Source organism: Crinia signifera, chromosome 3 (assembly GCF_055691185.1).
Source record: "Crinia signifera chromosome 3, ASM5569118v1, whole genome shotgun sequence".
Lineage (NCBI taxonomy): Eukaryota > Metazoa > Chordata > Amphibia > Anura > Myobatrachidae > Crinia > Crinia signifera.
In genome coordinates, this window is record NC_139219.1 from 254,664,653 (window position 1) to 254,688,728 (window position 24,076).

The window sequence follows — 24,076 nt, forward strand, 5'->3', positions numbered from 1 at the left end:
AACTATGTGATGGAAGATTACATGTTCATCTCTGCATATGGGCGCTGGGCAGCATCTTTGTCCATTGGCCATACACTTTTTTTGCGACTCCTATGAGGGGAGAAGTTGGCAGCAAACCCCCTTCAACCGCCTGGCAGCTTCCCGAGATTGCGTATGGGCACCTTAGTTTGGCAAATTTACTAAGATTGAATTGTTACGAATGAGGCAACCTTGGCCAGTAAACCCATATGCAAAATTTACTAAACCCAAAAATTGACAGTTTTCTCAAATCCGAATGAAAAACACACAGAACACATGTTTGAATCCATAGATGTTCGGCCAGGACTTGGCATAAGCACCAGGTCTACATGGCAATTTACTATCATTCGTATCAGCAAACTCTACTGTGATTTCAGCTTAAATGTACTTCTCAAATAGACTTGCTTTTGGCTGTCGAGATTGCAGAAGCAGAATGGTCTTCGGTGTGTAAAATGTGAAAGAAAGAGTTAAAATCATGAAAAAAATTACCCGGAGTCCAAAGCTGAAAAAGTACAGTGAAAAAGAAGCATCACAAGCATCTGAATGATCCGTGTGGGCTTCATCTTCAGCAGTGTTTGGCTGCTGGCAAAGGGCCAGATGTACTAAGCCATGAAAAGTGATAAAATGGAGAGTGATAAACCACCAACCAATCAACTCCTCCCTGTCATTTTTCAAACACAGCCTGTGGCATGGCAGGTAGAATCTGATTGGCTGGTGGTTTACCACTCTCCATTTTATCACTTTTTAAGCTTAGTACATCTGGCCCAAAATGGGCAGCCAAACACAAATCACAAAAATGTGAATGAAATCTGGGCCGTTTGTGGTACTAATCTCTTGAGTACTGGAAAGGCTCAGCCCTTCTGTGCACTGATGGTAGGAACTTCCTGTCCACTTATTAAAAGGGCACTTTACACTCTGACCATTACAATTTCTTCACCCCTTTCAATGAAGCGTTCCCTGAATTTACAGCAAGAAGAAAAGATGAGTAGAGCTACTTACTGTAGATGTGGCGATAACATTACAGGAGAACGGAAGTGGGGTCGCCTTTTGATTTCTTTCCTGAAGCAGGCATTCTGCTGGAAGCCGTCTTTGATATTCAGTATATACTGGTTGTGCCATGTAACAAAACGGACCTCCTTCAGACCGCGGCAGTTGGCTTCCTCAATCAGCTTCACCACAGGCTGTTGTACATAGAACATGGTCAGCAAGGTGAAAACACAGATTTCTCTCTCATCATGAAAGCTTGTATACAGCAATTTCACCACACTTCTAAGAAATAAAGTAATCATTGCAACCTGTACATCATTTAAATTGTGGCAATGCGTATTTTTTTCTTCTTCATATTTCACCATTATAGTTTATTTTCTTAACAAAATGCAATTTGTAGAATTGGAAAAATTAAAATGGAGGCACTGCACTGAATTTAAATATTCACACCAAGTATCAATTCACATGACCAATAATTAATAAATCAATTAAATGTATTTATAAAGAATAATAATATCACTTTGTTATGGTGCCCACCAAAAATTATAAAGGTGATTTTCACTAAGCCATCTGACAGTGTATTTGACAGCGGATGGGGGAAGGCAGGATCCAGGATAAGGTCAGCCTTTGGGGTTTGCACACAAAACAATCGAATAGCTCCCTGGATTTTTAGAGGTGGACTACCAAACTAATAATACACGCTATAATGAAATCTCTGTAGCAGTAACCTACTGCCTCTTACTTCATATTGCCTGCACACGGATTGTGTGCACAATAACATTGCTAGAAGACATGAAAAAACAAACAAACAGGATTCTTACCTCAGAGTACTCTCTCCATCCAAAATGATCTCTGCAGAAGTACTTCCACACAGTGTGGTAATTAGTGGCAATGCCAGAGGTAGATGGGGTAGAAAGTCTTCGGATTTGGTCAAATTCGTGAGTTTCATAAATAGCCATACAGTCCAAATTTACTAAAAAATCATGCCCCCTGCAAATACAAAACAAAAGAGGGGTCATTCAATTGCATTTAGTGATTCATTACACACATGCATGCAAAGTAAAACCACTCGGTTAAGGCCATCCAGGGAAATGTTTTGGTATCACAACAGGAGCTATTCAATTATTTGGCACTATTCAGTGTGTAAACCAATGCTAGGAAACACTTTAATTCCACATAAAATGCAGAATCTAATGGTTTTAACTATGCGATAAATGTACTTCTAGGCAACTGCGGTTGTAAGGAAAAACCTTGTCCCTGTGAGTGAGGGGTTTTTACAGCTTAATGAATCAGGCAGCATGACAAATCGTAAATGAATCTCCACCTTAGTGTACATAGAGTATGTGTACAGATGGTCAGAAAGGAGGCAAACAGAGGGACCCAAAGTTATCTGCAGTTGTTCTTTAGGCAAAGTGCATCTAAAAAGGTCAGCACAATGCTATCAAGTAGGAAAACCAACACTATAGAATGTAGCATATATATACAGTTCTGTTTTAATACATGGAATAGTTGCTTCAAGCAATCCCTGTCTGTGATATACAGTAATTTGTTAATACTGGAATGGGCAAAATGATATACAGTACAAGGAAAAATTCATGAGCTTGTTATAGTATATCTAGTGCATCACTGGTCTATTAAAAAAAAACCCTTTCAGTACATGCAAGGAAGATATGAATTAAGCAATATTCTAATTCTCTCTGTACATGTTACATCTGCCCCACCTGCAGTGAACATGGTTTTGTCCATTTGAGAAGGAAATTGCCTTTGCGAGTGAACCAGAATAAGGGCCAAAGAGCGGGATGCACTTACATCCACGGCCCTACTTCGCCGCACATCGCTGGCTGCCGCAGAGACAATTATCGCATATGCACTAACATATGCGATAATAATCGCTAAGGATAGCTCTTGCATTAAGGGCTGTCCTTTGCAATGCGGCGGCGATGTGCAGCAGGTCCCCGGAGGCTCCCCCCTCCCTCCCTTACCTATCAGACCTGGAGGTCCATCATGCTGCTGCTGCAGGGCGGGCTCTCCTCCTCCTCCCTGCACCCGGAAGAGGATGTACAGTGCAGGGAGCAGGAGGTCACGGGTCCCGGCAGCACAGCACTGTGCTGCCTGGACAAAGGTGAGGGGGCGGGGGTCTAGGCGAGGCAGAGATGGTTCGCGGTAGAAGCCCATAGGCTTCTATGGGGTATCGTCAGCCTTTGCTGGGGATGCCCCCAGTAGCGGTGGGGCTTTAGTGCATCCCAAAATGCAGTAAAAACCCGGTAATGCATTTCGCATTTTTACATTAGTGCACCCCCCCCCCCCCCCCCAAAAAAAAAAATTTCATTGACATTATAAGAACTAGTTCCCTGTTGCACTAGTGAATTCAAAACGTTGCATTTTTATAAATACTGTGCCAGCTGCAATATGGACAACTGCAACCAGCCTGCTGAGCCACTTTGTTTTTTAGGCAGATTTATTGTTCACAGGCAGAACATCAACAGATAACAGAACAAACTGATGCCCCTTTCCCACTGCAGCCTTAAAACGGTATTTTGCCGATTTTTGAGGGCAAAATACCGTTTAAGGCTGCAGTGGGAAAGCGCCAGAGTTGAAATACCGTTTAAAGTTAAACGGTATTTCAACCCGTTTTCAGAGCAGGGTTTTAGCCGGTAATCTACCGTTTAAGAGGCAATGGGAATGCCTCTTAAACGGTTTTACCAGCAGATGCAGCGAGGATGGCTCATATTTGAGCCATCATCGCTGAATCTGTATACAGCAGCCGGGCTGAAAGATGCGCGGCTTTCAGTCCGGCTGTCTGCTCCCTCCCTACTATTTTCATGAGCAAATTTGTTCTACAAGTCTAACTGGGAATGAAAACAAAGGAATTAAAGATTTAAATAGGATCATCTGTTCCACAGCTAAACCCAGAAACCTGAATGAAAACTGAAAGTGGACGATGTTTCTAAACATAAATCTCTTTAGAGATCCGAAAACATTCAGCCCTCCAGTGCACTAATGATTCATGTGACACTCGTTACCCTTTCAACATGTAACCAAAACAATCCAAAATACATATTCTTTATTAAAGACCAGCAAAACAAAAAACAAAAGCCGTAGGGGCTGGTCTTGTACAACGCTGGAGAGTCTGCATCGATTTCAAAACCTTATAGTTTAGGGTCTGTAAATGTTCAGTGCATATTTGTGTACAAAGGGGGTGATTCAGGTTGGCTTGCAATACACATTTGGACCCCTATTCTGGTTTACTGGGTAAGCTCCCTGCACCACCACCCTACCCCCTGCTCCCCCCGCCCGGCTCTGGTAGCTCCCCCACCAACTGCAGTCCTCCGCACGGCTCCAGACAGCATATAAGATTTAGCAAATCTTAAGTGCAGCCCATTCGACCTCCCGACTCCGATCCGATGCACACGGGACCGGGTCGGCGGGGATGGCTCCATATGCGATTTGGGCTGATTTCACGGCCTGATTCATCCGAAACGGGCCAAATCGTAGAGTGTATGGGGGGCCTTAAGAATAAAATCACTGCAAATCTGGGTAACTGGAAACACCAGTGCTTCTGCCAGGTGAAGGCCCCCATGATCAGAGATGTACTGGGGGCAATGGGCCAATGCTGACGCAAGCTAGAAAGTATGACAGGAGCAGTATCTGCCTTGAGAAAACACAGAGGGGGCAACCTGACTGGCAGGATCCACCCTCACCAAGCACAAATGGATGCAAGTCTAAAAAAGGTAGACAAGAGGACACAATGGACTATTTACCAAATCAGTATAAGGAATAAAGGCGGTTTTACAGTTTAATATTAGTACATTAATAAAAAGGCACAGAAAACTAGGCACCTGTAAAACTAATATCATAGATTATATACACCTTCATTTACAGAAACATTTCTCTTTCCAGTGCAGAATTAGCAGTTTCTACACAGAGAACGTATGAGATTGTGTGCAAGCTGAGAAGGAATTCCTGGTTTATGTGTAACTGCGCAGACTACAGCTATCTAAACATGTGCTTAGCACAACTATAAATAATAATTTGCATGAGAAAGAAAGAGACTACACCAGTTTCTCTCACGCTATCTTGCTAAAGCTGAACGTTTTGCAATACAGATTTCTTAGAATAGGTATCATTATCGTGACCTGGAAATTACTTAAAGATTTCCATCACAGCTCGACTATCATTAAAAACGACATTTTGCGGTTTAAGCAAATTCACATAAAATGTATTGTTTTATATTTGTAGGAAGTTTTAGAAACAAAAGCAACTTTTCTAAATCCAGTTGATCAAAGGATAAAAGTACACTACTGATCTCCCGTTCCCAACAGGAAATTAAATGCAGCTGTGATTCCAGGCAAATAAAATATACAAATTAATTAGAAGTCATACGTCATCACATCTATGATTATTACACATACCCGGTTTTCAGGTCAAGAACTACAGGACTAAAATTTAAATTCTGTGAAGTAAAACAATGATTTATTGAAACTGGAACTGGCTATTGTAAATGAGTATATAGATAAGCGGGTGCACTGTCCATACACGCTGGGCATAAATTGCATTTCACTAAAGCATTTCCCTGCATAGACGTTCACTCACTAATACTGGATACCATACTAAGACGGATAGTCTGCAACTGACATAGGTGCAAGTTGCAACCAATGGTGGCATCTGGAGACACACCATGCAGTATTGCCGCATCTATAGATACTCAGAGCTGGCATCGCAGCCCCTACACATTCATGCACACTGTACACCAGGGAAGTGCTTTATCGCAGCACTTGTACTGATGCAGGGCCATTGACCTCTTTACGGTACAGTTTATGTATAGAACCATAACAGTTAAACATACAACTGTAATGTTATGTGAATATCAGAAGATTCTTGTCATCGGTCATAAAGCAGTCACGATGGGTAGTCAGGAAGTGTGAGAGGTTCATGTCCCGTGTGGTTGTCACAGAACTGTTAAGGCTTCTTCACACATCTGCTTTTTTGTTGTTCTTGTTCACATTAATAAAATGCATTAGTATAGGATAAGATAGGATAGTTAATGGTGCATTTACCCTCAGTGTATAGTGAAATGTTAAAACTGCTTACAAAAATGTACATGTTGTGAACAAGCCCCCAATTTTTTTTTTTAAACCCTCTGACCACTTTTTCTAGATAAACATGAGGGTAACATTTATTAGGAGGAGATATTTCGACTTTTGCAATTGTTTAGTCAAAAAAATGTGTGAATTTGCACGTTTTCCTTCTTTAATAGGATGCAAATTGCGGTAAAAATTGCACATTTGACCTGTCAATGGCTGTTCCTGATTGGCTGGTGTGCGGACTTAACTCCCGGTATGTGGGAGGAGCTGAGATTGTAAACAATTGTGTGCTGCCGGGGGTATGTGCAGCCGGAGGAGCAGAGCTTCCGGCACCAGAGGGCATGCGGGTATAATTTGCTTTAATAGGTACCCATGGATACTACTGGAGAAGAGGACTGACCGGCAGTGGACCCTATAGGTACGTATTTGTATGTGTGATTGTAGCATGTAATAAAACTTAACTTTTATGTGTGTGTTTTTTTTTACACTATTTCCATTGCTGTAGAACTAAAAGACCCAGCGGGCCCTTTAATGCCCCGACTGCTTGGACTTCATGTTCGCAAAAGTCCCTGCATGCAGTACATGCTTGCTGGGACTTTTAGTTCCACAACATTGTAAAATAATTTTGTCTATTTTTACACAACAATCAGCCTGGTGTCCACAGCCCAGGGGCATTACCCTGTTGGCTGTTTGGGCCCGGTGCTGGAATTTCCAAAATATGGGGGACCTCTACTCATCTTGTCCCCTGTATTTTGGGAACCAGGACTGTCCCTTGAGCTGGTTATGCTCAGGAGGGGGGCCCCACGCTGTTTATTTATTTATTTTTTTAAATCTCACATTACCATGTCTAATAAAATCACACATGTGCATTATTCTGTTCATTTTCATGACTAAAATTCGCACTTAATCGCATCACATCACATTTTTCATGCCTCAATTTGCATTCCATTAAATTGGCGATTTCTTCAAAAAATTATCGATTTTAAAACATGCGATACGGTGAGATTTCAGAACCTGACTAAAAATGGCATCCTTTTAACTGTCATGCAAGGAGTCAAAGGCGTGTTTTAGTTTCTAATTTAGTCATGTGTTTACATTCACATCTGTGGAACTCTAGAGCGTACAGACAAAAATTTGCTTCAGAACACCTTCCATGGACTTTTGCTTTGTTGGGTGCTTGGTCTTGTACCCCTGAGCCACTCAATATTGTCTACAGCACATCCTGTCCTTACCAGAGGCTACCTAATCATTATCTCTGCCTGTAGTAGTTAGCAGAAAGGTGCCACTACTATTTGGGGTGGCAAGAGAGAGCTTACAGGTGGGGAAAAAAAGAAAACAAAATGTTTTTTGAGTTTTATAGCAAACGTTATGCAAAGTAAAATAAAATATATGCTATCCTATTCTTACTAAAAGCTGTAAACGGAAATAGTCCACCACAGTATTTTTGTCTTAATCAACTCTCATAGAACAAGAACTGGGTAATAAAGGCACCAATAATAGATCAGCACGAAGGGCCTCCATGGTTTACAGCTGCATCCCTTCCTTACCTGTTTTTCCCTTCTATCGCAGGTTATGCCGTGTACCCTTATTACACGATCTCGCCTTATTACTGCAGGACTTCATCCCACCTACCCGCTAGGGAAGCTGACAGCCTAATTGGAAGGGATATTATAGCACAGATTTTAATTACAGCATTGTGCACTAACACCCACAGATCATATTCAGGTCTACAGACCATAATTATCCAGGCTGCAGAGTGAGATTATAGAAGAAAAAAGGACAGATGAATTTTAAGCAGGTGAAAAAAAAAAGCAGAAGCAGCAATGGAAAGAAATGCTGGGTCACTGACTGAATTTTAATAACTTGTGACATTACTTGTGCCATTTTAAAGTGGACATGGCAGATACAGAAGTGCAATTAGGTTACTTCGTAGAAATATCATAGATATGCCACACCATGGCATGGCTAATTAACACAATTCAATAGTGTTTAGTCTGTATGTAATACATATCAGTAAACGCTACATCAGATGTTTGGTCTTTCAGTGACTATAAACAGGTTTTGGAAGGATCTCTGAAATTTGTGCAAAACGTTCATTCTGTCTGACTTGTAAAAGTAAGTGTGGAATTTCCCAGGAGACTGGGCCAATCAAAACACGGGGGCGGGGCTTCGCGGGTGTCGGAGCTATGCTTCGTGTCCCGGCACTTTAAAAAAATAAAAAATAAAAGCAAAACATCGTTTTGCTGTTCCATCGATGGAGGGAAACCATCTGGTGCTCCCCCATCGATGGCTAAAGTATTCGACATCAGCCATGAACCATCGATGATTTCGAATCATCGATGGTCGATGGCCATCCCTACAATCACCATGGCTGGCAGAGCACATGTCTCTGTGGATTTTGTCATTGTTTCTGCTGTAATGCTAATTGATTCAGCATGTGAGAGGGTCTTGCAGCTCCTTACATTCTGCTGTTTGATTAATTAAATATCACCAGCAATGCTCCAAAAATCTTCTCCCCACAAACTTCCTGGTTGTGGGAAGGGTCAGAACACAGGCAACAGCCTATCACTGAATTGTAGCCTGTTGTTATCACTAAATAATGTTTAACCCCTTCCCGACATTTGACGTACATTTACGTCATGGTCGGGATGTACTTCCCGACACATGACGTAAATGTACGTAATGACTTCAAAGTGTCACCGCGTCTAGAGACGCGGTGACAGAGGGACGATGTCTGCTGTCCCTGACAGCAGACATCTTCCCTCATTGCCCAGGGGGGGCAGCGATGCCCCCCGCCATGGGCGATCGCTGCGATTGGCTGTTCAAACGTGAACAGCCAAAAGCAGCGTTTACTGTGTGATGTGCATAATTTTGACTCTGCTGCCCCCTAGTGTCCAAAAAAATTAAAAGCAGGTTGAAATAATGATGTAATAATAAAGTATAGATATGGTCTTTGTTAGTTATTAACTATTTTGAGTGGTATGATTATTTGTCTCACAAGCAGAAAATTTAACATTTTGCAAATTGCAAAATGTTCAAATTTTTTACGACATTTTGGTATTTTTCACAAAAAAAAATAAACTGTATCGACCAAAATTTATCACTAACTTAAAGTACAATGTGTCACGGGAAAACAATCTCAAAATCACTGGGATAAGTAAAAGCAAAAAAAGTTATCCCCACTTAAGTGATACCTGTCAGATTTAAAAAAAAAGGCCTCTGTCAGGAAGGCAAAAACATGCTGCGTCGGTAAGGGGTTAAGGGGCATTCCCACTGCCTCAAAAGTTATTTTAGTGTGTAGGACTCTGCTTTTAAAACGGGTTGAAATACCATTTAACTTTAAACGGTATTTCAACTCTGGCACATTCCCACTGCAGCCTTTAACGGTATTTTGCACTGAAAAATCGGCAATTTACCGTTTTTGAGCTGCAGTGGTAAAGGGGCATCAGTGTACTGTGATATTTCCTAAATAAATCTGTGCTACATACATGCATGTCACCTGAGCTATGATCTGCCACACAATCCCCTCCATACCTCAAACACTGTAAAGCTGTTTTATATGAACCAATTGACCTGCTTTTGTGTACATTGTGTGTACTGGTGCCACACTGCCTACACATGACAGTGATAGACCAGAATCAGTCATACTGTTCTCAAACTGTGGGTCCTGACAGTCTCAGCATGACGACTCCATGTTGCTGACCATCAGGCTGATGACTTTTCTATTCTCAGTCAGTGATTTAAGGAGACTGAAAAATCTGTTTGATTGTCTGTTATTTTAGACTCCTCCCAACATTTTGTGTCTCCACAATGCTGCCATGTATGTGCTGACTGCTGACTACACACGTGATGTGATGACCTTCTGCAGTAACTTGCTGGGGTCCTGCCATTATTTTTATTGTCTGATGGGGTCCCAGAGCAAAATAGTTTGAGAACCCCTGCTGTAGACTAATCTTTCCATGAATGCTTCAATAGCGCTCCTCAACCAGAATATTACAGCAAAAGGTACTGGACACCTTAGCATATCCGTTTGTCATTCCCGCATAATGAGTCACTGACCTTAATCAGCCAAACTGCTGTTATCAGCAATGTTTACACGCAACACTGTATAACAATCAGGCTACAGTATCTCCATTACAAAGCCAAATGTTCATTATGCTCAGAGTTCAGGGAGGTACCTGAGGATCACTGGAGTAGTGTCATTCTGTATAAAATACTAAGTGTAGTAATATTCAGGCTTAATGTGGAATACTAAGCTATCATATCCTAAAACATTCCTACACCAGTGATTTCCAGTGGTCTGATACACCTCGATACTATATTCTGCAGTGTAACCGGCTTATGTGGGCTCCATTATCTCAATGGAGACAATCCAATCAAGAAATTACGGTAATGAACTTAATAGAGTCTAAAAAGCCCTGAAATGAACTGCTTAGGATGTGCTGTGAGATGAACATTGGTCTGTGACACTGAATTCACATACTGTGGCAACGTGGCATGTGCGCTGTAAGGAGCATGTGCTAGGAGAGACAAATGCTCATGTTATATGCAGGTGCCTTTACCTTACAACAGCAGCAGCACAACAAAAGCTTGCGTTGTAGTGAGAGAGGTGCACAGTTCAGGTCATGTGGATTTGCTTTGTGCTCTGTACATCCTGGGTTGCTGATAAAGACTTCCAGATAAGCAAAGTGAAATCCATTAACCAAGATTATCCTTTTGCAAGCAAGTCTTTGTGTAACTGCTAAGTGGGCCAAGGAGAAGTCATCAATTAAAGTAACTGCACACAAATACGCACATAATCAGCTGTGCATTGTGGACATGTGGATTGGTTCCTTTTAAGATAAATGAGTGCATCAACATATAGCACTTGATTAGAGATGTAACCTACATAGAATATAAGTCTCTTATGTAAAATGCAGGTCAGCAGCAGTCCGAGCCATCTGCAGTTGAAGTGCTTGGCACTGTAGATATGGCTTCTAAATGCATTAGAATAATCAGTTTTTAGTTTCCATTACACGGCCCTCCCTCCTAGAAACCAGCAGCCTCTTATCTACAAACTGGGAACAGTGTCTGTTGGGCAATCACTCTCCCATGACATAGGAGACTACATCATATTGCCCTCTGGTAAGGGATTTATCATAATATTTAATATATGGGCGGCTTAGACTTAAACAGTCACTTTTAATCCTATATAAGAAAAGGCAAATGCTGCTCTTCACCTACATGGGGAGAATTTAAGTGTTTTTGTACCCACGGCCACTAGATGACTTTTAATGGAGCAATTCATGAGCCAAATGTAATAAGGTGTTGGAATCATATAGGGAGGGATGTATTGAAATACATCGCCGCCCTTCGCGCCCCCCCGCCGCCGCATATGTACTAACATATGCGGCTGGCATCGCAATGCGGTGACGGAGGCCCCCCGCGATACCTGGAATGTGGTGTGCGGGGGGTCTCCGTCACCTCCCAGCCGGCTCCTGCATCCCTCACACCGGGGACAGCTAAGCAAGCTGTCCCCGGCACCTCCTCCTCCCCCCTGTAGCTGGAAGGACGTCCGGCTGCGTCACTAGGGGGAGGAGGGGTTTACCTTCCAGGGTCCAGGAGGACCCTTCAGGAAGGTAAGCGAGAGGGGGGGGGGGGGGGGGGGGGCGGCGAGGCGGCGGGTTTGCGTCGGCGGGCGGCGAAAAGAAGCCCATAGGCTTCTATAGGGTATAGGCGATACCCTACACTGCGGTATCATTTTTGATACATTGGAAAATGCGGTAAAACCGGGGTTTTACCGCATTTTCCATTTGATACATCTCGCCCATAGTGAGATTTTGGGAGAGTTTTTATTAAAGCAGCAATCATTTACATGGCAAAAATCAACCTGATTTTCAGTGTAAAGGATTGTCGCTTTAAAAAAAACAAAAAAAAACTCCCACTTCCTTATTCTCTGACCCTATTACATTTGGCCCCATGTGTTCTCCATTTGGGCGCGACAGCCACCAGCGTGGCAATTACTTTTATGTTCTTCCTTCATTTTGATGGGCTGGTACACACTGATGGCAAACGAACACAGCATGCATTGGGGAATTCAATTGGTTTTTGAACACCCATAAGAAATCGGCAATCAGTGGAGCTTTTCAATTGTTTTGGGCACCCATGACTTATCAAGCTTGTTGCATCCAAATGAGTTTAACCACATGAAGCAGCTAAACCAATCTAAAGTACTGGGCATGAAAATGTGGTTTTTCTTTACACACTTTTGCTCGTCACTTCCGGAAGAAGTGAGCAGAAATGATGGGCGTCTGTGCCACTTGTGTCCAGTTGGCAAGCAATTGAATAGGTCCCAAAAACAACTGAAATTTCCTCTTTGAACTTAAATGGTTCCTAGTTGTCAGCCCAGGATCAGAATGGTTGCAGCAAGAGTGTGTTCTCCCAAACTGAACGGGGTGCATAGTGTGGCATTTGTTATAAATCTCATTGGATGTTCCTTCTACTTCTCCTAAGCAAACTTGTGAATGCATTCCCCTCAGCCTAATGCAATGTATAATGTGCAAACAAACTGTATCGCTTTCCGCTTTTATTATATCTACCTTCTGCTAAACTGTGATCTTTTGCATATTTTTTAATATCCATGATCTAGCTTTGGTTAGGTTTGTGCAATTAGAAACAAGTGTAAACCATACTACTATCACACTGCGAAAAGCAGAAAGTTGTACATGTATATTTAGATTAAAAAAATAAATATTTAGGTTTGTAGCAGCTGCGCCCTCTAAAGTTTCATGCTTTACAATAGCTGGGAAGTCTGTCTGTTGAAGAAAAGACTGTTTGGCAGTTCCCTGTTCATGTTCTGAACCAATACTGTCTATCTGTGAGGACACACAATGGCCCTTATTCTGGTTCACCCGCAAAGGTGAATTCCTTCTCAAATGGACGAAACCAGGTGCACTGGAAGGGGGGGGGGGTGGCAGGTGTAACATGTGCAGAGAGAATTAGACTTGGGTGGGGTTTTATTTTAAATGAGATCTATATTGCAGTGTAAAAATAAAGCAGTCAGTATTTTCCCTTCACAGAAACAAAATAACCCAAAATTTATCTGCACAAGTTACATCTGCCCCTCATGTAGTGCACATGGTTTTGTCCATTTGAGAAGGAAATTGCCTTTGCGAGTGAACCAGAATAAGGGCCCATATGTGCACTAGATATTGCAAATGTCACATGAGTGTGTGACATCTAGACAGCTTTTTCACGTAACAGCTCTCATATCTCAGAAGTACAATACTCTCAGTAGAATTCATCTGGGAAAAAGCATTACCGCAGAACTGAAGTGCCAGTATGGCAAACGCCAACATATATATTGAAATATGCAGCTGTTTCCCAGACACAGGAAAGGGGCAGGTTCTTATTCATTTCTTCAAGCATACACAGGTGCTAGATAAAACACACTTTTTTACAAACCGGACAACCAGAACAATGCAGTATAACATATTCATGGGACTATAAACTCTGCATACACTTTGTTCCCGGACAAGAAAACTCTCTAGATGGTTACAGCGATCCCGAGAATGATGATGAGAAGTAATCCTAAGGCCCTAATATTACATTCCATGGCAACAAGATTCAGTAAATCACCGGCAAGACACAGAACAGAATGAGATAAATCCCCTGTCACCAGAAGGACACATGAGAATGACCGTATTTACCAGTAGCAGCACTGGGTCAGGTGAACACAACTGCTCCTGGGTCTGATTTGCCCATTCATTACCCCCACAATGAGCTGCTGCAGTTGTTTTGGTCCCTGCAATAATAGCAGGCAAGGGCACCTTGTCCCCAGCAAACGCAGGCTTCATAATAGTAATGCAGAGGCTGTTTGTGTCCATAAATACAGGAAGTATTGGATTCTGAAAACTGGTACATAATCTACGCTACATACTGTATAGATTATAAACCATTGGAGAAAGAAACCATTTCACTATGCTATAGGAAATTAAAAGACCTCAGCAAACACCCATGTATGAGTAAGACAATCCAGTTTTTGTGTCAGTATCCTTATACATGGACAAAATAAGGAGGGTTTTTCTCGTGTAACTCCACTACAGATAATGTGTCCTCGGCATGATAGCTCTCATCTTAGGTAATCTGGTGGAATGAATGATTAAACCGCTTTGTACATGCTCAGAAAGTGTGCTGATAGCACAAATGCAGGAATGTTATCATGCACCACCCTCGGTAAACACACCACAAAAGCGGCCCTTATTTCGCTGTGCATAGAATTACACATACAGCGGCGCAGGTCAAATGTGACAATACAGCTCAAATATTTCACACAGCGGAGATGTCTCACAGCAGATTCCTACTGCACAGTCACCCACACGGAATAAAGACCTGCAACTTGCGGGCAATGGACAAAAAAAAACAGACAAATACAATGGTATATGCGTTAGGGAATAGATTAGCTGATAGATTGGCACTTTGGTGGGTGCCAATGCACACCTACTTGCTAGGCTGCGTGTGACTAGCAAGCAGGTTAACACTGACCCACCAACTTTACGCCCCCCCCCCCCCCCCCCCCCCACCCCATCCCCCAAACCCTGTTTCAATCCCTTTTGCAGGGCTGTGAATGTTTGTTTACGGGTACACATCCATTTGCTAGCATAGCAGCCTCCTCCGCCTGGCACTGACAGCCACCACATTATCTGGCGGCTGCTTGTAACGACATGAAATCAGGGTGGGTACCAACAGCCCTAAGAGGGCAGGGGGAACGCCTGCATTCACTGCGGCACCCCAAGGTTTTGTAGACCAAAGACTTCAGTGCTCTGAGATGCTAAGCATTATACCATCTGTGCAGCCTAAGAAATGAGCCACACATCCTTTAGGAAACAGAAAAGAGGAATGGGTTAAAGAATCCATGTTTTTAAAGCAAGAATGAGTTGCTGACTTACAGGTGACAGATGCTCCCAATACTTTAAACAGTATATTCAATTAAACAAATAGTGAATGCATTTGTGATTACAGAATCTCCAGGACCGCACTTCAAAAGACTCACAGCTTCTTGGATCGCTGGAGTAGAAACCAATTAGTTTTATTTCATATGGAAATGGGAAAACATGCAGCTGATAGTACCCAGACTGCTCAAAGCATGCATTTAAAACCCCTTTGACATTCCCAGTACACTGCTGCTTTGTCATTTCTGTTGCCAAGTCCTGGAGAGCTTCAAATTAATTAAACATAAAACTCCAACGTAGTCTGCAGTGCCCATTCACATATAGATTAGTACTTCATGATCAACCCAAGTATTTTACCCCCAAAAATGGTATATATGGAAGTGATGTTACTGCTTAAACAATAAAGTATAGATTAAAGGCCACAATTACACTTGTTATTCCTCACTACAAACTCTGCACATCACAAGGACTACCTCAGCGGACTCAAAAACGAACTGTGCCAAAACAAATTAGCCTGGAAAATGTGTGCAATTGCTGAAAATGAACAGCGCGTGGGTAATAGCTGTGTACACAAATTGTTGTTTCTCCAGGGGCAACAACACAAAACATTTAGATCCGTTACTAAGCCTGGCGTAGAAGTGTGAGGACTGCAGAAAACACAAACACAGCAGGAAGGAGCAAAGGTTTGTGCAGCAGTTACCCCAAAGCAAAAATGAAAATGTTGGTGGGGGGGGGGGAGCAAGTAGGGAATCTGCAAACATAGGTTTAGGTTTCCAAACAGGTCACAATCAATTTATGGTTAAATATCAGAAGTGTCAAAGAACCCTGGACTTGTGGGATTTAAGCATAAGCATTCATGCCATGTTGAGGTTATTTCGCGAACTGAAACTTGCTTTCTTGAGATAATCTGCATCACTGTATTCAACAATACAGTGATGCAGATTATCTCAAGAAAGCAAGCATTATGAATGAAAGAACATAAATAAAAGTCATTGAAAGACCTCGGTTCTGGCACGCTGAAATGTTCTGAGGTCACAGTGTGCACATGTGCATTCCTTCCGTTGAGAATAATCACTTCACCGACAGTTAAGACCTTGATTGAAGGTAATAAACTGCTTTTAGCTCAGCTTCTTAACACATTTTAACTGATGCGGTCTTAAAACCATTTTAGCAACAATACATATTAATGCTCAGGTAATGTGAAGGTTTAAATCGGATAAGCAACATTGAGACATTGGGAGGGTGGATTCGACTCTCGCCAGTGTCTGCACAGTGTCTCCACAGCGCGGGCAGTTGGCGCACCGGCACCTTACAGACGTCGCTGTTTTTTTACTCTCAATCCAGAGAGGTGATATTGGACTCAGGGATGTGTGTATAGAAACTGCACTGTGCTAGAAACAGAATACTTACCATGCAATAAGACTTTACAAGTGAGTACATTTGTTGCTCTGTACTTTCAATCATCTATTTATTTATACATATCTAGACCAGTGGTTCTCAAACTGTGGGTCCCGACCTTCTCAGCATGGGGTCGCGACTCCATGTTGCTGACCATCAGGCTGATGACTTTCTAATCTCAGTCACTGATTCAAGGAGTCTGGAAAATCTGTTGAATTGTTTGTTATTTTAGACTCCTCACATCATTTTGTGCCTCCACAAGGGATACGGTTGGTCAACCTAAAGTTGGTCGACAGTCATTAGGTCGACACCACTAGGTCGACATACTGCAAGGTCAACAGGGGTCTAGGTCGACACAAGTATTATGTTGACATTGTCTAGGTCGACAGGCAAAAGGTTGACTTGGGGCTTTTCACTGTTTTTTGAGCCGACATGTGCCGACAGGCGGTATTTCATGCCCTACCATCCACTAGGGCGTAGCAGGAGAATAAAATAGTGTGCCGAGCGTAGCGAGGCATCGTGCCCGAAGCATGGCAAGCTCAGCAAGCCATGCGAGGGGACGCGGTGCACTTTAACCTGTGTCCATGTTGACATTCAGGTGAACAACAGTGAAAAACCCCATGTCGACCTTTTGACTGTCGACCTAGACCCTTGATGGCTAACCTTGACACTCCAGATGTGTTTAAACTACACATCCCAGCATGCTCTGCTTCAGTTTTGCTATTTTGGCCATGCTAACTCTGATGCAGAGCATGCTGGGATGTGTAGCTCAACAACAGCTGGAGTGTCAAGGTTAGCCATCAAGGACCTAGACCATGTCGGCCTAATGCTTGTGTCGACCTAAGGACCTGTCGACCTAGAGCCATGTCGACCTAGTGGTGTCGACCCTCTGTAGGTCGACCAACCAATCCACACCCATCCACAATGCTGCCATGTATGTGCTGTCTGCTGACCACACATGTGATGTGATGACATCCTGCAGTAACTTGCTGGGGCCTTGTAATTATTTGTTATTGTCTGATGGGGTCCCAAAGCAAAACAGTTTGAGGACCCCTGATCTAGACAATGATTAGAAAACATTACTGAGTGTAAACCATAAATTCCTGCCACCTATAAAAGTTCTCAGTTCATGTTTTTGGGCATCTTCTATAAAGCAAAATCAATAACAAGTGATGAGGCTAAAATAAACCAAGGGGGGTATTCTAAATGCACTCTATACAAGTTGACAACATCGAACAATGACTAGAGTTACTAGAACAATGACTACAGTTACTGAGTACTGGGAACTGCTTGCAATGCCAAGGAAACAGTGTTTAAAACTAAAAAGGAGCATGCAATGGTTAGCCAGTGGTTACCAGTGAAGCTGGCTCCTGCTTGGCCTTGCTGGATCATGTGAAGCGCTGAACAGGATCTTCCTGGTTTTGTTTGCGTTGATAGGATTGTTGAGCCAGTCTGACCGCAAGAGATAGTAGAGACCTGGCCAAATAACATGGTAACCATGCAAGCCATGTGCAACCTGTGGCTTGTTTGGGAGCTCCTTGGAACAGCTTAATACTGAAATATTTGTGGCCTGTTGCCTGGCAACAGAATATCTATTGCCTTGAAATTCTGAGTAACAGGTTGCTGTGACCACAAACAAACTTTATTGATCCCTCTTCCTGAAGAACTCACATTGACATTTGTGAACTAATTATTTATTGATTCATTCAACTGAAACCTAAAACTAAATGGTCTCCTGAAACTTCTACAGTGCTTACTAACTAGTTCACGATGGTCTAAACATCATAAGAATTGAATCCACTTCATACAGCGCAGAGAAGCTTCTCTCCAGACACACATGAATACAAAGAAATTGCATGACATGTTCTATAATTCTCAAAATACATATGTATTCCTGCAAGGCCATTTACACAAAACAAACTACTTAAATCTATAGAACTTGAAAGACTTGTTAATTGCTTTCTCAACATGAATATGAAGCATTGTTCAAAACTTAAGCCCCATACACACTAGAGGATACAGTAAAAATATATCACTCAGAAAGGGCTTTTATTATATCTTGTAGTGTGAACTCTCAATATCGTTAACGATGATGCTCCCGCGCATCGTTAACGACTTCCCCCTCTCGGATGAACATGCATGTCAATTTGGCTATATAGCCAACAACCCGCATGTTCAGTGGATCCCAGTGATGTCACTGAATGATATCATTTACCGATTTTTCAGTGCGTACTCACAATATTATGCCGCCAGTGGCCGATATCCTGTACTGTGTATGGGACTTTACTGCTGAGTCCCAATGAAGAAAGAACAGCTCTTGAAAAGACCATTTTTAAAACAAAGAATCCGAATAGCAGTTATCACCAAATACTACAGTACCCAACACTGTTTAACAAATACTACAATGAATGCACACCAGTAGTAATACTGAATTTTTTTTTTTTTAAAGCCAGCGAGCGCCAACAATAGCTATATTATTAACAGTTTCTTATATAGCGTACACATATTCCGCAGCGCTTTACAGAGTATAGTTGAACATTCACATCAGTACCCAGAGTAAACCCACGCAAGTACGGGGAGAATATACAAACTCCACACAGTTAGGGCCATGTGGGAATCAAACCCATGTGCTGTGAGGCAATAGCAAAAGTCAGTTTAACATCACACATAAAACAGCATTTTAAAACATTCTGGGGCATAGTTCATACGCCCGCGAGATAGTGCTGCAATTTACGGCACCTCAGACTTGCACAATTTTGTTTGCAGTCTTATAGGGCATCATACAAAATTTGCACAGATTTGGGGAGAGTGCGGTCTGCGAAGTGCTGTAGCTTTGTCAGGCTGCATATATCCCCAAGGCTTACAGGAGCCCAACAGCGGCTGCACCTCTATAGGCGATGATTTCATTTGGCCCCTAAGCAGTCAACATCCCACTTCAAATGTTGACGAATTCTTTAGTTATCAGTGAAGCTCTGTAAAGGTATTTTTACGAGTAGGAAAAGTTGAACATTGCTCACGTTAGAAAAAAAAGGTTACAAAGCACCTGAGGGGTTAGCACATTCACATTCTCATCATTTCTTCTCTGCTCATAATCACACGGCCTAAGTGGGGGAATGTGACAGATTTGAGAGAGAAAAAAAGTTTTCTCTTGGCTTCAGTGTCATAGCATTCAGGGCAAGCAAACAATCAAGGATATTAATGAGCAAGAGTTAATAGAGGACAGGATAGGACACAGAAACTTAAATAAATAAATGCTATACTTACTGATATCGCATTTTGATCCTATCGCTATCTGGGCTACAGTACAGTCTTTCCTAAATGCTCCTGCGAATCGTCATTCACGCTTTGCACACGCCAGTAGCGCTCTTCCTAACTTGCCAGTGATAGGGCAGAACTGTGTGATGTTTTTGGCAATCTTTACCATAGAAACATAATCCTTGTAAAAACTCCACACAAATGTCAATCTCATCCTTCTGATGGACGTGATATTGCAACTGATTCAAAAGTTCAAACACGAGCAGTAGAGAGGCTTCCTCAGTTTTGTCCTCAAATATCCAGGGTTTGGATTATTGTTTTGGCTCACATTGTATTGGTCCAGACAGCTGGTGTCCTGGAATAACCCAGATGAGTAATTTTCTAAAATCTTGTCCAAGCAGATTGGGCTGGTAGAATCACTAGAGTTTGTTTGTAAAAGAGGATCCTGGAAGGAGCCACTGGCAGTGTTAGGAAGAGCTCCATTAGTGCTTTCTGAGGAAAAGGTTGGTTCTGTGCTCTCTATGACACTGGACTGGTCTTCATCTAACTCTTGGACTGTGTGAACAGAAGCTGTGTGCTCTGTCACCGGCCTAAGACTTGGATTCCCAGATATCAGCCCACTGGTCGGAGGGCAATGTTGGTCAATGTCTAGAGTCTTTTTTGCAAGGGGTTCACATAAATTACTATTATTCCCAGATTGATCATTTGACACAAATATTCCATTCAGAGTCCCAGATCCCAAAAAACTAGTAAATATTGGCCTAAGAGCGTGAAGGGTTTCAGCGTCTAAGATTTTCTGGGTTTGTTTCTTTTTAAAACAAGGCTTCACTGGAGGAATTTTATCAGAATGCCTGGAGAACGATCTGCTCGTCATCGCTGGACCCTTTAATGAACACTCATCATCGATTTCTGTATCCATTAGCTGCAGGGAATCTTCCATGCTGCTCACCGTGGACTCCCAATTTGACCTGGAAAAGACAGAAGACAGATCCACATTGAATTGTTGTTTAAAACATCCAAATTCTGTACATCTTAATTCAATATTATCTCTGGTTCAAGCAACTACCAGTGTCCGGATAAACAGCCTTCCTCTACACTTCCCACACATAATAATCACCCACCACACATAAGAACGCAGACACACTAGTGGTTAGACTTTTAGTATTTAGTCATAAATACTTTGAGCTCATAACTATGTCAGATCTTTGCACACGTCTTTACCTTTTATTTACACTACAGTGGAACACAGAAAAAAAAAAAGAAGTTCATAATGTATCACAAACAAGCCCAGCAAAACAGACAGGCACAAGCTGACTAGAACACAGCCTTAAGGTCACGTGTACACACCCTGTCTCACACACTATCTTGTGCTCTAGTACACACCCAGTCTGACACATTCACATGTCCATTTGTTCTTTGCCAACTGTGAGACGTATGCAGCCTTAAGGTGCCATACACACCCAACCTCACACATCCTGCTGCACACAAACCTCTACTGTAGGTCAAGATTCTCAGCCATACCCAAAGTGAAGGGCTGAAACATTAACAAGCTGAAAGGCACAATAGTCTACTATAAAATGGTCAAATGTGAACAACAGGCTTTACAAAAGTAGATAAACAAAAGTATACTTAAAAAGTGTTTATTTCAGTTCTATTATATTGGTGTTAATTATTTTTTTAAAGCATTATTATTATAAAAAGTGATTATTTCTAATGATCGCCAAACACTTTTTTTAAATGAAGGGAGCATTTTCATTAGCATGATAATTAAGGCAAACAATAATGCCCACACATCACACTCCAAACCCCACTTTTATTGTGTGCTACCTTTTCTGTTTTTGTAATATGGAATATACCAAGTACTGGTAAAATTGAAATAGTATAAGGCTAGATAAAAATGATGGATGTCTGTCCTTATAAATCCATATGGTTTTCCGTTCTACTGCCATATTTTGTGCCATCATTTCCCCATGTCCAAAGTATGCCACATTACCACAGTGAACAGTTGTAAATGATTTGGTTCTAACTGCAGATACGTTCTAGCACTATACAATATTAGGCCAATTTGATCAAAAATTACCAAGCTAGTGTATCGTATTTTACAATCTATGGAAAGGCTTTTTATTATTATTATTACAGTATTAGGAATAAATTATATGCTTCTCTAAAGAGATCTGAGATGAGGCTGAGAGATTGGACTTGGCACACCAGACTACCTATAACCCACTATATACAGATCAGAGAACATTTCTGTGTAAACCGGCTGGTAATAGACAATACCCAGCACGTATCCATGTATTAAAGAAATACATAATTTACATCTCATGTTCTGTAATAGTTTGAAGTATATTATTCACAATATGAAAAATGTACAGATTTAAATGCAACTGTCCTGTAAAGGAAGCCTGCCATGTTTAGAAGTCCATAGAAATGAACAATACAGAGAGGACATACTTTTATTTGCTTGAGTAGTGGTTAGATACAGGAAACAGAAGGGTTCATACGGTTGTCTAACAACTTATTTTGCCACTAGAAGAGTTCTACAAGAATTACATTTACTGTACAACATATTTCTAAGATGCAGACCAGGTCACCCCCGGGCACGCTATAGCTACACAGAAAGGCATATATGAGGTAATTCTGGTTGTTTTTACACTATTACTTATGGGAATTGCATCAAGGAAGAGAGACAAGAAAAAAAAACATGAGTTCATTAAAATACACTCCCATGTGCATACATGGTGTGTCTGTGGAACATAACAATAGACACGTTCTGAATACGTAAAGACATCAGGTTCTATATGTTCTGCTAGAATTATTTCCCACTTCCAGACTTGCTATGACTATATTGCAATAAATATTAATAAAAACAATCCAGTATGTTTCATGTATGACAAAAGCAAATGATTCCATTTAAAAGTAGACAAAGCCATGACACAAGAGTTGCAAACGCCTTAATAAGAAATGAGATAATCTACTGCGCTTCTATCCACACAGCAGATGTACACTATTACTAAGTATACATTATTCTACCAGCCGGGACGTGATAAACCTGCACACATTCTGGACACTGCTTATCCCGCACACATACTGCACACTGCTTATCCCGCACACACATACTGTACCCCACAATGTAATATACATTCACCACTGCCACGTTATATACACTATGTATTATAGCGCTGACTGGTTACAGCGGAGACATCACTTTGGCCTCAAGCTGATTATTATAGAAACTATCAAAGTTTTAGCTGTGAAACAATATATAGGCAGCACTGCAGTGAGATGACTGCATTGTGTGCCATAGAACGCTGTAGAGTGCAGCCTGGGCAGGAGTCTGGAGCAGTAGCCGGGCAGTGACAATCCCAAGCAGCCGCTGGACAAGCAGGGGGAGCCGGGCAGTGTTACAGTCCCAAGCAGTCATAGAGCAGGCAGGGGGAGCCTGGCAGTTAAGTCCCTAGGAGCCCCTGGACAAGCAGGGGGAGCAGGGCAGTGACAGTCCCTAGCTGCCGCAGGGGGAGCTGGGCAGTGACAATCCCAAGCAGTCGCAGAACAGGCAGGGGAAGCCGGGCATTGCATTCCCTAGGAGCCGCAGGACAGGCAGGGGGAGCCGGGCAGTGACAGTCCCGAGCTGCCGCAGGACAGGTAGGGGGAGCCGGGCAGTCACAGTCCCGAGCTTTCGGGAAGCCGGACAGGGGAAGCCGGGCAGTGACAGTCCCTAGCAGCCGCATAGGAAGCCGGCACGGTGCAAGGAGTAGCAGCACCCCGGCTCCACTATACGTGATCCGGACAGTATTATCCTTTGTTCTGTACCCGCACATTGCAAGAGCGCCCCGCAACAGCACCAAGTCCGCAGGCAAGTACGTCTGGCGCAAACTCCGCCCGCAAAGCGCAGCCCGGGATACGTGCGGTAGGTAGAAGAGTGGGTGCTGGAGGGCAGGACGACTTACCTGCCTGAGGAGTTGCTGCTGGTTCCTGGCAGCCCGGGTATGCAGCTGCTGGGTATCCCTACAATAGGCGGCAGGGCTTCTAGCCGGCTCTCTCCTGCTCAGTGCGTGCCCAGCCAGCCATCATCCCTGCTCTGCAGCCTCACCTCCTGCACCTTCACATGGAATAACACTACTGTACTAGATTGTTTTAAATATCGCTTCCTGTAGCCACTCCCAAAGGAGCTTTGCACGACTCAGGGAGGAGCATCTGCCGGGCAGGAAGCGATAATCTGCAGCAGTGTGAGGGCATACAGGCTGCACTCACATCACCAGCAAAGTAACACGCACCGGGAGGGGATGTACTGCCACCGTCTGGTCACAGAGCGGCATCGTGATAGAGGACAGGTGGCTCTCACATCCAGTCCACGCAATGAATGTGTGTATGCTGCATGCAGTGATGTGAGGGTAAAAGTGT

The 24,076-nt window shown here is 42.6% G+C and overlaps 1 protein-coding gene across 1 annotated transcript in view; it reads right to left on the reverse strand.

Moving 5' to 3' along the window:
* Nucleotides 1–23,876, reverse strand: part of TIPARP (TCDD inducible poly(ADP-ribose) polymerase) — a 31,215-nt gene extending 7,339 nt beyond the window's left edge. The window contains 5 exon segments of the mRNA XM_083177889.1: nucleotides 1,018–1,199; nucleotides 1,827–1,995; nucleotides 19,682–19,973; nucleotides 19,976–20,640; nucleotides 23,623–23,876. Of these exon segments, the coding sequence (XP_083034015.1) occupies nucleotides 1,018–1,199; nucleotides 1,827–1,995; nucleotides 19,682–19,973; nucleotides 19,976–20,612 (1,280 nt within the window). The 5' untranslated portion in view covers nucleotides 20,613–20,640; nucleotides 23,623–23,876.
* Between the last annotated feature and the right edge of the window lie 200 nt (nucleotides 23,877–24,076).